We start from the raw sequence: 15,670 nt of genomic DNA, 5'->3' as shown, positions 1-15,670 counted from the left end.
GGCTGTGACATCATAATGGGATGTATGATGCCAATACACATCATTGTTAGCAAACAATAGTAAACAATGGGAAGTTATGATTACATCATAATCATGGTTGTTTTGTAACAATAACAGGAAATATGTAATAATAGGATATTATGATGTTATGTTATAACTCGACATTGAGCATGAGGTGAATGAATACAACTTACAAAACTAGCTGTCAAAATATTGAAGTGTTGGTCAAATACAACTTAACTTATATAAACACCTGTGAAAAGTGGTGCAACCAATTCAAGGTTATTGTTTTGTTGACACTTTGTAAAACTAGTTGTCAAAAATACTAAAGTGTCGGTCAAATACAACTTAACTTATATAAACACCTGTAAAAAAAGTGGTGCAACCAATTCAAGGTTACTACACCTAAAAACGTAACAGCATAGATATAAAAAAAACATAGAAATAACATACTTAATATCTTGAGGTCGATTTTCTTTCCCTGAGCTGAGTTTGGTGGACTTGCTTCTCCTGATTGGAGGGATTTTTCTTTGGAGGAAATTCTGTAAATATGATGTTTATGACATTTATTGGTAACATGGCATAATGGTAACATATAAAAGCATAATATATTTTATCTGCCAACATGCGGTAATATCTGGAAAAAAACGAAAACCTGAAATTGTTGCAATAAATAGAACATCTGGCAGGTGCTGATACGGTTTAAACCCTTTACCTGTTGGTCTGTTACTATATATATATATATATATATATAGTGTTTTATATTGGACTGGTAATGTAGTATATTGGTAACAGTAATAATAAGGTTAAGATTAATATTTATATATAGTCGGCCAACAAGCGATAAACAAATCGGTAAAATAATGATTTTCCTTTTATGGAGAAAACCCTACGTTTAAATCATTCAAAGTTGACTTGAAACTATGGTGTCATAAATCTTGTGACCACAACTGATAAGACAACTTTGCAACCCCTCGCATTACATCTGATGTCACTCGTGTTCAAAAAGGTTTGGGGTTAAGATGACGCTTGCAGCCAGCCTGAATGATACATGTATAGCGAACCTGCCTATCCATAAACACTTGTGTTTTTGGGCGAAGCTGTTACCTTAAGTGAATGATTACGATTACCCCAACATATGATGTCACCCCTGTTTCAAAAGTTGGGGTTACTTATAATGTCACCCGTAGGCCCCAACGTTCTAGGAAGGAGACGTTAAGGCCCCAACCAGGCCCCTACGTTACAGTAGAAGCCCTGAATCTTTACCTTCAAAGAATGATTACGTTTAACCTCTACATTTCTTGAAGAAGGCTGAATCAACGCAGAGCAATCAGAAGAACAACGAGGTAACGAACCAGATGAATGAGTTTCGTATGTGTCTCTGTCCATTAAACTTAATGATGAACTGCACTCAAATATACTATCAGCAAGCAAGGGTAAATCGGAAACTGTGTTTCGAGTTTGCCCTCTTGTGCGAGATGCCGACAAACTGCGCAAGATGGCCGGCCCGTCCTCGGCTTCGTAGCTTTTACGACGGGTTTCACTATAGCAGTGGGGGCGAGGTGGGTAAGCACTGGGGGATAACGGGGGGTGGGTATCCATGGCTATTTATTCAAGAGTTTAGTCATTTTATTTATTTAGTAAGTATCTGGAGAAAAGTTTAGAGAAAAATTTAGATTTTTTTTTATTTTTAAGGTCTGACTGTCTGAATTGTTTCTTTTTAAATAAATTTATTTCACAGGCGTCAAACTGTCACTATTGCTTAGTCCTGCCTTTTTAAAAAGCTTTACTCTCTAGTTTTTGAACAACAGTTCACATATTCTTGCTTTACAAATACCAAGCATCAAGGTATAATATTTTTTCATTATTCCATATTGGTGAGGTCCTTGTCAGGAACCTGAGATTTAGACCAGAGTTAACACATTACCCCAGCCTCTAGACTACCCATATACATAGGACAGTTAACGTATAATCAATCTTGCATTATCCAACAAACATTATCCAATATTCCAACCCACAACACACCAAAACCATGCATACCACCAATAATTAGGAATCAAATTTCAAATTCCAGGGAATAAATAAAACCACACGTCCACACCGCATAAGAATCCTCATTAAAAAATGTTGTAATTCAACCAATTCAAGGTTACTTCAACGTTAACAGACAATGCTGGCTGTGACTTGAACATCACTAAATAATGGTACGACACCTTTAGAACGTATAATCCAAATATCCTGATCCTGTTTTAAACAATTAACAACGTATATGGGATTCGTAAGAACTCGGTTTTACTTGCTCACTACCTAATAGGACGAGAAAAAATAGAACGAAAGGTGTCTCATCTTCCCCCAACCTACTATATATTTTCCCTTAAACGTCAGTCTCTCATTCGAATAGAATCCACAAGTACACTACTATGACATCACAGACACCATTGCTGAAGTTTGAACGTGTTCAACATCATACATTATGATGTCATAATGCTGGTACGCGACCTTTATTTGAACTTTGTTAGTAATTAAACTGTTCGAAAGTAACTAAACAGGGAATTGAAATTTTTCTAAAGTAAATAAATTAATTCAAGGTTATTGTAAAACTAGCTGTTATAAATACTGAAGTGTCGGTCAAATACAACTTAACTTATATAAACATCTGTGAAAAGTGGTGCAACTAATTCAAGGTTATTGTTTTGTTGACACTTTGTAAAACTAGCTGTTATAAATACTGAAGTGTCGGTCAAATACAACTTAACTTATATAAACAGCTGAGAGCTGATGTAACTTATATAAAACTGCACTATGTAAGTCTTCACTATATAACTAATTGCAACAGGGATCGTAACGTTAGTGAATAACCATCACACGTTAAGCATTAGACGCATGATAGCATGAGCAATACAAGTGAATGCCACTCTATACGTAAGCAAACACTTCTATATTTAGGCAAAGTCTGCAAGCCATAGCAGTCATAACATGTGAAGTCACAACAAAGGAATAACAACGTACATACACAACCTGGGGAATTTATGCCACTGGCTTGTAGCATATGAGGTACATATAATGACAGCAAGCATGTCTAAAATTCCTTATAAAATTAAACATGGACCAGGGGAAACAGACCTACATCCCAGGTCTCAGGTGTACCTTGATGAAGACCTCACCCTTATAGAATAGAATCTCTATTATTGAGTGTCTATAAATTGCCTCAGTGGGGTCTAGATGGTTGCACCCTGGGTGTTGGGGTAATAGACCTACATCCCAGGTCTCAGGTGTACCTCACTGAAGACCTCACCCTTATAGAACATAACACTAACAGTGCTACAACATAAGATACATTCTATACCTTACTGTGGGGTAAGATGGGATACCGTTAGCACATAATATCCCATAATTCCTAATCGTGTTTTTAACAATTAACAATTGTTTACTACCAAATGGGAGAATAAAAGAGAATAAAAACATGAACAATTTTTACCACACAAACGTATATTGAATAGGTTGCTTCAATTATATGCAACATTATTTAACTTCAATACAAGACACTTCATATTACATACAGATACAAAATAAAGCCAGCATTACCAAACAAGCAGACAATAATCAACTTTCAACAAACACTTCTAAAATGATACACGCGACTTTACATACTGATACAGCAATACCTATATAAACTAACCAATATCCAGTATCACCACACAAGTAAATTATTCAATTTTGATCGAAACGTCGGCTAACTTTGCCCGAAGCATCGCTGCCCGTCATTCTTAATTAAAATAGTGAATTATTACGACATAAACGACATACCGGTTATAAAACGCTATAGATCGCTCTACGACCGCGATTCTCGTATGTGACGTCACAAGTGGGTGAATTGTGACGTCACAATTGATTCGCAGGTAACTTGTGACAAAACAATCGAAAAGTTCTTGAGTTCAATCAAGAATCGATAATCGTCGCGTGGTCTGTGACGTCACAGACGCTTAACGAAGATCAAAACAAAATCTGAATTATGACGTATGAAGCTAGCGCGTAAACAACGATCAAGAATTATAATTTTATCGTTTGTTCTTTTTACACAGAGCCGAACTACGCTGTAGTGTAAACGCTACATAAAAGAACAAACAAAGAAATATCTACGCTGACCTGCGTTGAACAATGCTGGGTGTGGATATTTCTTGTTTGTTCTTTTTCCAGAGAGCCGAGCTACGCTGTAGTGTAAACACCGCTTAAAAAACAAACAAAGTAATATCTACACCCAGCGTTGTTCAGCGTAGATCAGCTTAGATATTTCTTTGTTTGTTCTTTTAAACGACGTTTACACTACAGTGTAGCTTGGCTCTGTGTAAATGAACAAACCCGTATCTAAACTAACGTATATGAAACACCAGGCACCAATATAACAGGTACTGATGACTACGGTTACTAAACAAAAGATAACGCCACAAATCCTATGCCATGGGATTTACTAATAAAGCTTGTGGGGTTACGCGAGTTTGGATATAACGTTATTTAGTGGGCTAGATTATTGTATACAGCCTTCTAATGGAGTATATGAGACACGAGACTTATCCGTGTGTTTTTGGGTGACTTATCCATGGTTGCCACTCCCATGCCCACAGTCGAGTTGCTGAAGCTATTGCAGTGTGTGGATAAGCAGACATGACTTTTGGTTGGTTTGGTCATTTATATCCTCGTGGGTGGGGACTTGAGTGACTTATCCATGGTTGCCACTCCCATGCCCACAGTCGAGCTGCTGAAGCTATTGCAGTGTGTGGATAAGCAGGCATGACTTTTGGTTGGTTTGGTCATTTATATCCTCGTGGGTGGAAGCTTGAGTGACTTATCCATGGTTGCCACTCCCATGCCCACAGTCGAGCTGCTGAAGCTATTGCAGTGTGTGGATAAGCAGACATGACTTTTGGTTGGTTTGGTCATTTATATCCTCATGGGTGGGAACTTGAGTGACTTATCCATGGTTGCCACTCCCATGCCCACAGTCGAGTTGCTGAAGCTATTACAGTGTTTGGATAAGCAGACATGACTTTTGGTTGGTTTGGTCATTTATATCCTCGTGGGTGGGAACTTAAGTGACTTATCCATGGTTGCCACTCCCATGCCCACAGTCGATTTGCTGAAGCTATTACATCGTCATAAAATAATTCAAAACAGGACTTAAATACCTCTCGCTCGTATAGCCTTATAACAACAATATCATTCACAAGGAATGGTTGCAATCCAAAACGACACAAAACTGATAGCGATTATTTAACACTATATTTAAAACTACAAAATCAACTAAATTCAACCCTGATGAAACGACACGTACAAGACGTGGAAACGCCGCTACGCAAATAAATGCCAGAAAAAAATGTCTTACAAAACAAGCGTAATTTGCGTGGTGGCAACAGTTCATATATATATATATATAGTCTGTAACTTTTTAATCCTACTAAAACTGCATTATTTATATTGATGAAGACGACTTTTATAAAACGATAAAATCCTTGTTTTTTTGCACCAATACGTATTATATGGCCAGCAGTCTATAACTTTTTAACTGAAACTACATCATTTATATTCATAAAGACGACCTGTATAAGACATTGAAACATCGGTACGCGAATAAATGCTAAAAAATCGGTATTTTATCCAACTATGCGTATAATATGCATGTTAGCAACAATATACATAAAGCTCATAACTTTGCACCCTTACTGGTTGCTGTATAAGTTTACTATTATGTATAAGGCGGATGCCGCTTAACAAAAACATGTACGTATAGACGTGAGCGTGCTAATAGGCTCTGCAGTGTTTCCGGGTGAAATCTTGGCGAAATTTTAATGGTTTTACATTGGGAGATTTTTATTGGGAAACACTGGACTCGAAAGTGGGGAAAATTTAATTTTTAATTTTTGTTGTGATTTTTTTGTTTTTTATTTTCATTTGGGTTGCGCAATCTTATTTTTTTACTTTTCTGTGCAGCACCGAGTTTTCGTTGTGCAACACTACTTTTTACTTTTGTTCAACACTAATTTTGTTCTCATTGTGCAACACTGATCAAGCAAGTGATGCAAAAATCGCAAAGTGCTCGAAAATTAGCATACCGCTACGGAAATGATGTCATATTAGCTAAATCAGAATTTATCATTGTTTTGTATCAATGTCGATTGTGACGTTGACAAGGCGAGCGGAAGCCTCCTTATGACGTCATAATACATCACAACAAACGACATTGTTGAGTTGATGATTATGATTTAATAGACGAACATTGAGTTAATCTATTACGTAATAATATCTTATTATGACGTAACGATCGTGACGTCACAATATAATACTCGAACATGGGGTGGCAATTGTCACCGCGGTGACTAATTATAATTATACAACCCCCAACGCTGGGTAATTAACTTAATTAAGATAATTAGAGAAGAGAATGTTCGTGGTTTTAGAGCAACTGGACAAGCGGCAATGTGACGTCATAATTAACGCGGTGACGGAATAGGCACCTCTTTGTTGCGCCACGATACAAAATAACATTCACGCATCTGAAGCAGCAATATACAGGCAACAACTAAGTAACAATTTACACGTAACAATGACAATAGTCCATTTAGTTATCTATCTTTACAAACTGTATAGTTGAGTGGGGCGCGTATCCTCACGACTCCCATAGACCGTTGTTAATTGTTTAAAATACGATCAGGATAATTGGATATTATGTGTTAAAGGTGTCCCGTCTTCCCCCACCCTACTATATAAGTACGTCTTAACCTGTTTACAACAACATAGACTAACCCTAATGTAAGATAGCCGGCCTTGCCGAAAACACCTGAAACTTACACCAGCATTACCACAAATCTAATTTCAAATAAAAAATAATAACCCTGGCTTACTTTATATATACTAGGGTGGTGGAAGATGGGACACATTTAGCACATAATATCCAAATATCCTGATCGTCTTTTAAACAATTAACAACGGTCTATGGGAGTCATGAGGATACGGTTTTATAATTCTTTGAATATTCTTTGTTTACTACCAAATGGGACGAGAAAATTGAATGAAAAGGTGTCCCATCTTCCCCGACCTTACTATATAGTGGAATAACCTGCCTATTTTGTGAATTAGTGCTCGCTTTTACTTAGTTATATCAACATTTTCCGCAAATAAAGTTTAAACAGAATGCATACCCAAACACTATACTAACCCTGCCATGCCTAATACACATAGTGGGACAACCTGAACATTCTATAGATTTCTGCCCACCCACCCCAAGTATAAAAACGCGCCTTAAACTTACAGCAAAACTTTCACGAATAAATATTAAAAGCCGGAAATACGACCAGACATTCCTTCGCGTGACCGGCCATTGAGCCAATAGAATTAAGTTAAAGATATTAAAAGATTTTACGTTTCCCGGTCATTCAATGCAGTGATGCACGTTTGATGTTTTGCCGTGTTATATACACTTGTATGCGGGAAAAATGGCAACACTGTTTTACGATTTGCTATGTCTTAGATACCAGTGCTTCAAAAAACTTTTTACCCGTCATTTTAAACTCTTAAAATTTCCGCGACAGTTAATAGTATATATATGAAGTACTTTTTTGTGAACTCTCGACGACCCCTAAAGTTCGTGACCCCTAGTTTGGAAATTCTTTGAATGTTTTTTGTTCACTACTAAATGTGACGAGAAAAGAGAATAAAAAGGTGTCCGGATTACGGGACAACACTGGCCCAAATCCCAGGTCGGATTTTAAACCTGACAAGCTACAAGCGGGCACAGGATAACGGAAATGCATGTAACAGCATAGCATGTACTTGGGCCATGCATATTCAACGCAATGCCTTGCTAATGCATAGGCGAGGTCGACGGGTATGAATTATTAATGTGAGTCCATTATACGCCCCATTTCCTACGCGTCGTTTGCTATATATATAATACAATGGAATTTTGCGACTCGTTTATATTTGATTCTGTAAATATTGGTTGTGTACTACTAAATGGGACGATAAAGGAAAATATAAAAACCTTATTCTAACCTATATATACTAACATAGGGTTTGTTCTGTAGCACAGCACGCCAGGGGACCTGGGATTTATACCAGGGTTGGTCTATTACCCCCTTTTTGATTCCTTGTTTTACCGTCGCTTGGTTTATATTGCTATAACGACCTTTTTTATCATAAAACTTGCAAAGTCGCAGGCAGTCTTCTTAAACTTTAATATTTATAGAACACCCCGTGTTGGCAGATAGAATACATAATCATAAACATCTTATATTAACGGAGTTCAGGGCGGACGGGGTCATACTGGCCACATGAGCGACGTACAAAAGCACCCCGGGTGATGGGGTAATGTGCCAACTTGGCCCAAATCTCAGGTCCCATGGCATGCCCCACTGTAGGACTTCACCCAAATAGAATAGAATGTGCATATACAATGTTGGAGTAATGGGCCAACTCTGGCCCAAATCCTAGGTCCCATGACATGCTCCAGTTTAGGACCTCACACATATAGAATAGAATGTACACATACTATTTTGGGGTAATGAGCCAACTCTGGTCTAAATCCCAGATCCTCGTCTATATATAATATACATAAACATCATATTAACTAACCGGTATTCCATCTCTGTTTGGGGGAAACACCTCTGAAGGTTGCCTTCTTCTTCTGCTATCAGATGAAGCGTCTGTGAGGTAGAGGATAAAGTTTAATTCATTTCACGCATAAGCCATACCTGATATATATTTCATTATTTCTTTGACTGTTTTAGAGTACTACTGTTTTTGCATTGAAGATATATTAGGGTGGGGAAGATGGGACACTTTTTTATTCTATTTTCTTGTGTCCTTTAGTAGTAAACAAAGAACATTGAACGAATTATAAAACCATATCCTCACAACTTCATTGTTTAAAACACGAACAGGATATTTTGATATTATGTGTTAAAGCTGTCCCATTTTCCCCACCCTACTAAAAGGCCTGTATTATAAAATAACATTAGTATATTGATATCGTAAAATATATGTCAAGCTGTTATTATGCTTATAACTAACGTTTAAAACGCGCAATTTGTCATTTCAAATTGAAACATAAACAAACCGATTGTTACGTAACACAGCTATAATTATTTCGTGCACAGTTCATTATGACGAAATAATGAGAAAATAAAGCCGTTTGTTACGCAATAATGCGAGAATTTCGTCACAGAGTAATTTAAATTTTAAAAATAAACAGAAATTATAATGATAAAGCAAAATTACTGCAAAATATTCGGTTTTATTACGTAAACGTTTAAGAAATATTGCATAAAAAAAACGGCAAATAATATAAAAAATACAACAACAAAATATAACCTAAAACACGAAAAAATAATTTCAAAGTTCAAAAAACACAGAAACCTAAATCCGAAGTACTTCTGTTGTGCCTTCGCTTAGGTCTTGGCAAAGTAACGTTTAAATGCATGAAAGACGGGCCGTTAAAGCAGTTACTAACTATTATATCATCGTCGTCCAAATCAAAATCAACCATTTTGGAAAATCACTAAACTACATACGTGTCTATAAAACTGGTGACGGATTGTGTTAATATTTCAAAAGTGAAATTTAGGTGTCATTTTAGGAGCTAATTTTACATAACATGTCGTAAAACCTCTTCTATAATCTAGTCTTCTTCAGCATCGATAATGAATTTTTTTTATAGGTAAAAACGCACAAAATTCGTTATATAACTTTGAATAAACATTAGCTCAACGTTTAATGTTCAATACTACACAAACTGAACTGCCCTCTACAAAACACAACACATAAACATATGGCGACTAATCCATGCCATTGTCGAACGCCAAAGACCTTTTAATCCATTCCACGAGGAAAGAGAAAAAATACCTAATTAACCTCGTTAGTAAATTGCCCATAGTATATACAGTACAACTGCCATACAGTATACCAGCAACAACAAAAATTATTTTCGACCCGCGTGCCTATTATATGTGACCTGAAACCAATTATATGAAACCGCTTTTTCAAGTGGCGAGTTGTAGTACGATGTCATGTTCCAATAAACAACTTGAACCGTACTACTTATGTAATAAAGCTTTTCTGACCCTGCTACTTCTCTAATGCATTTACTTTTACTTAATGTACTTTTTCTAGCATTTTTTTTGCGTAATACTTAACTAAAAGCTAGGGTTTAAGAAAACTTTTCTGGATAGGTGTTTGCGCTACTTCCAATTTAATGCGTTTACTATTTATTTAATGTAGTTTTTCTAGCACATTATTTTGCGTAATAAACAACCTAAATCGATGCTACTTATAAAATAATGTCTTTTGACACATTTTGCGTATCAACGTTTCGACGTCAAATACCGATCGTCTTCATCATGGTAAAAACATTTAGGAAAAACAAATTGCATAAAAAAGCTTTATTTTATAAGTAGCGTAGCTTTAGTTTAAGCATAGACTTATATTTACTATAGTCTTATAAGCTAAGGGCTTAAATTATGCTTTTCTATTCTATATGGGTGAGGTTCTACAGTGAGGCACGCCATGGGACCCGACATTTATGCCAGAGTTGGTACGTTGACCCATTACACACATAACATTTTTTTTGGTAGCAACATATTACACTGACTTATACAGTACAGTAGTTATATAGTAGGGTGGGGGAAGATGGGACACCTTTTGATTCTATTTTCTTGTCGTATTTGATAGTAAACAAAAACCAGTCAATGAATTATAAAACTGTATCCTCACGACTCCCATGGACCGTTGTTGAATATTTAAAACAAAGTCAGGATACTTGGATATTATGTGATAAAGGTGTCCCATCTTTCCCCATCTTACTATACTCAATATTCAAGCACATAATTCATAATTACAACATCCAATACAGCTACACTATAAACGCGCTATTTCTTAATGTATAACGTTAAAACAATTTAAACTGTTACACATGTTAAATCTGAATAATCTTTTTTCTTGCCTTTATTCACTATATACGCACCTCATGCTCGCTGTCTGGTATGACTGTATATCATTACGTCATACCGCTCATAAATTATTTGTATTTTTTGCCCTTGGCCTGCATAACTATAATCAAGTCACCTATATATATATGTTTTCTATGGTTTATATACTCTATAGTGTTTATACACCTCATGCTCACTGTCAGTTGTTTTACTGCAAATACGTCCTAAAAAAAAACTATTTTACTAAGAGAACAACTTTCTAAAACTACACAGATACAGCACAAATACCTCATGCTCACTGTTAATAAATGTTAGTAACACTAATTTCAGCTGCATAGTCATCAAACATACATATATTCGAACATACGCTCCATGCCGAGTGTCAAACTGCTTTAACCAGCTTTATAACATACGGTTAATGCGTGTATTTATACTAGCGCCTTATGCTCACTGTGGGATAAAGGTTTTTCACATGTAATACTCCCAATAAATAAACTATACAGTAAGCACTCCTGCGTAATAAAAAAACAACAAGATTTTTAAAACCATGCAGGGTATATGTATTAGTACCTCATGCTTACTAATGAATAAGCAAGCAACACTCTTTCTAAATACACTAAACCATTCAGTACAATACTGCATGTTAAACCATGGGTTCCTGGGTTTAGACTTAACAACAACCACGATCTTTTGAAGTGGAATATAGGCAGACTTGACACACTGCACGTAACTCGAGAATTTAAATCGAAAATGCGACAACTGTCTGTAAAGTGTGGCGAGACATTAACCGAGTTGACTGGCCCAAAATATCTCTTTTTGTCTGAAATGCAACAATACGTTTTCTTGCTGATCAATTTTATTTCTTAATTCCACGTCTATATAGTACCGTGGGGGAAAATTGATACCGTTGGCACAAAATATCCCATATTTCTAATCGTGTTTTGAACAACTAACAACGCGTTTTTAGAGTCGTGGTGATACGGTTTTATATTTCTGTAATTTTTTGTTTACTACCAAATGGGACGACATAATGGAATAAAAATACAGACTTAATCTTACTATATAGTTAGTCAGCAACCTACTATATAAACACATTATTCCACGAACAGTTGTCTATATACTCAGGTAAACTAGTTATATTTGCTTGAATTGAAACAAACATAAACATATATATAGTACGGTGGGGGAAATTGGGACACCTTTTCATTCTATTTTCTCGTCCCATTTCGTAGTAAACAAAGAACATTCAAAGAATTATAAAATCATATCCTCACGACTCCCTTGTACTGTTGTAGTTGTTTAAAACACGATCTGCCTGGATATTGGGATATTATGAGCTAAAGGTGTCCCATCTTCCCCGATCTTACTAAACTTAAACTAGTTATATTTGCGTAGATTAAAACAAACAGAAACATCTAATATAAGCAAAGCTGTATCCTTTACCTTAGAAAACCTGTGCCTATATTCGAACCCACTATTTAAACATCATCCTACAAACAGACGAAACTCGTTGTCCTATAATTGGATATCGTTATTTGGCTGAATTGGGCAAATAGAACCAGACATATATAGCCAATAGATAAAGTAGACCAAACTTTACCATTAGAGACTGATAACTATATGAGAAAGAAATCTCCATGAACCTCAAACTGGCAAATAACTTTGTAAGAACTAGGCAAACAAAAAACTGATAAGATTCCAAGTATTCTATACAACGTAAAGTATTTAAGTTTGAAATAAAATACTAAAAAACTGCTACAATACACTCCGTCAACGTAACTACTAAACAGCAAACATAAGACCTTTAAAACTGTTATAATAAATATGTCAACTTAAACCGTAAGAATTTCCATACTAAAACACTAGGTTGAAAACTGCTACAATAAACTTAAACTAGCAAACTACAAGGGCGAGGGAAGCCAAGGCGAAAATAGCACCAACAATTTGCTCAAATGCGAACAGCCGGAAAAATTTACGCATTTGGTTTTAATAGTGGGCTGTATTGGCTCATTAAACGTGATGAAGCGATGCGGTTTGTTTACGTTTTAAGAATAATAAACAAAGTTAACGCTAGGTTTGTTGCGAGACGGTTTATACTGAAACCAACAAAAGGAAATTAATCTTTAAATGCCATAAATGCGCGTAAATATTGAACGCCGGTGTGACTAACGAATTCTATTAGACGAACCTTCATAACCCCAGTCATATAGAATAGAATGTGCATATACAATGTTGGGGTAATGGGCCAACTCTGGTCTAAATCCCAGGTCCCATGGCATGCCCCACTGTAGGACCTCACCCATATAGAATAGAATGTGCATATACAATGTTGGGGTAATGAGCCAACTCTGGTCTAAATTCAAAGTCCCATGGCTTGCCTCACTGTAGGACCTCGCCCATATAGAATAGCCCTTTTATAAACTTTATTCCGTATTTTCCTTATTAGCTACCAGCCCGACGCTCGACGCTTTATAGAAATAAAACCACGCATAGCACTTAATCTTTCTCTATGACGTAAATAATCGAACTTTGGTGTCGCGTCTTGTTCCAATTCCCTGGAGAAATCACGGGAGATTGTGACGTAACAATCGATACATTGGTCACCTGTTTGAAGCCAGCGATTCAATTATTACGTCAGCAGCTGCGAGAATGGATTTTTGGTGGTGATTTTAGGCGAAGTTGTTACACGTATTATTAGATGCATTATTTAGTGCTGTGGGGCAAGCTGGGATATCGTTAGCACATATATCCCATATTCCCCAATCGTGTTTTGAACAATTAACAACGCCCTTTTAGAGTCGTGAGCATCTGTAGCGTATTATAAGTTGTGCCGCGACTTATTAGAGATTTCTTAAAATACACATTTTATTTAGTACTGTGGAACCCAATATCCAATAGTTTCAGCAACCTCAACCGTTAAACTAATAAGAACAGATCACCCATTCGTGTCCATAGGCAAAATAATTTGGGAGTTTTGCACAAAATCTGGGGTGACATTTTAAAAATTCGAACTGTATCGGTCGGATTCTTGTTTATTGTATGTCTGTACTCTAGTGGGAGAGGTTGTAACTATAAGTGTAGTTGTCAATCAAATGGCAAGCGCCACGGATTAACGTGACGTGGCGGTTTCTAATCGGGGGAATTACTGAAACTTAATCTTGATCGTGAAACTTTAGTTTTAAGTAAGCTTAAGTAAGATTTAAAGTCGAGATGGAAAATTTGAAAGAAAGTTTAAATGAAAAACGGATTTTGGTGGAATTTACTTTAAAAGTTAAAACTAAACCAACTGGTACAGTATCTGTGATTTATCCTATGAACCGGTACACTGTTTGTCGTTCATTAAATATATATATAAGCGGTCTGAGAGTTATAATAGGGTAAATGAACAACTCTGACCGAAACCCCTTATTTTATTGCCACAATAAATGACCTCACCCATGTAAAATAAAAACCGGGAAGTTATGGCCGGATGAATCTAGCGTTTATATTATCTCAACAACATCAACGTAAGACCGCACGAGTATTAAGGTCATACACCTGCTCAAGCGCGCCATCGCCCGGATGTAAAATATACTACAGTGTTTACTGTATATGGGTAAGGTCCCTGTCGAGAACCTATAGGCCATAGTTTGCCATTACCACAACACACGAGGCACTTTCATACATCTGAATGAAATGGCCCAACCAAACACCTGCTCAGGTGCGCCATCGCCCGGATGCAAAATATCCTACCATTATTGCTCTCCACACCATACATCCCAGAAGACCTTCTACTAATGCTGTTCCTTCTCCTACTTGAACTCCTATGTCTCCTCCTGGATGACGATCTTCGTATACCGATCCTGGTTGACACGAACGCGAACCTTTTGCTCTTCCTGCCGATACTACCACCACTACGCGGCGTACGAGGGAGGGATTTCAAATCTTTGTCGTCGCAAGGTGACGCTAGAGCGTAACGTAAACTTTCCCGCTTGTGCATCTTGTAATTGTTACGTCATAACAGGGAATTCTCACTTGTAGAATATGCGACAATAAAGTCTTGAATCCAAAGAATTGTTGAGAAGTTTTGAATATACAAACTTGTAGCAGTACAAATATAGCAACAGTATTCAAATTTTCCAAAGTTGGACGTTTCTCCCTTTTTTCTTCGTTTCAGATTTTAAAACAGAAACAAAAAGTTGACTTGGTTGCACAAATTATAAACCAACGTAAATTATAATTTCTGAAACTTTTGAAATGTTTAATAAAATACGAAAAAAGGCAATCATATATGTATTGCTGCAATATCTACGCTGACCTGCGCTGAACAACGCTGGGTGTAGATATTTCTTTGTTTGTTCTTTTTACACCGAGGCGAGCTACGCTGTAGTGTAAACGCCGCTTAAAAGAACAAACAAAGAAATACCCACGCTGACACAAAACACCCAAATGCTGCAATAGCGAATAAAACAAAACTCTTGCAGATGCAGACCATATATCGTGCGTAACTACTCAACGTGTTGAAGGCCGAAGCCTAATAATAAATAATGCATATTTACATCCGGTACCGCATGCTAAGGTCTGCTACAACGTGTCTGTGCAATATAACTGCCAAACGACTTAATTCAGTGAGGTAATTTAGCGTATTAAACGCATACTGTGGGGTAAGATGGACACCGTTGGCACATTATATACAACAGTCAACAGTATTACAA

The 15,670-nt window shown here is 36.6% G+C and overlaps 1 protein-coding gene across 9 annotated transcripts in view; it reads right to left on the bottom strand.

Moving 5' to 3' along the window:
• Positions 1-15,670, bottom strand: part of LOC149725920 (uncharacterized) — a 53,909-nt gene that overhangs the window by 14,421 nt on the left and 23,818 nt on the right. For 5 of the 9 annotated variants that reach the window (XM_089891652.1, XM_089891654.1, XM_089891651.1 and 2 more), the window contains 2 exons: positions 8,626-8,696; positions 454-542 (listed from right to left, as the gene is read on the bottom strand). In XM_089891652.1, coding sequence (XP_089747778.1) covers positions 454-542; positions 8,626-8,696 — 160 coding nt within the window. Of the gene's footprint in view, positions 1-453; positions 543-1,266; positions 2,277-8,625; positions 8,697-9,408; positions 12,068-13,164; positions 13,271-14,708; positions 15,221-15,670 lie in introns of those variants that run through there. The other 4 variants (XM_089891656.1, XM_089891658.1, XM_089891659.1 and 1 more) reach the window with 4 other exon arrangements.

This window comes from Ciona robusta, chromosome 13 (genome assembly GCF_009617815.1).
Source record: "Ciona robusta chromosome 13, ASM961781v2".
NCBI lineage: Eukaryota > Metazoa > Chordata > Ascidiacea > Phlebobranchia > Cionidae > Ciona > Ciona robusta.
Note: the sequence above shows the minus strand (reverse complement) of the source record. Positions and strands in the feature narration are given on the sequence as shown.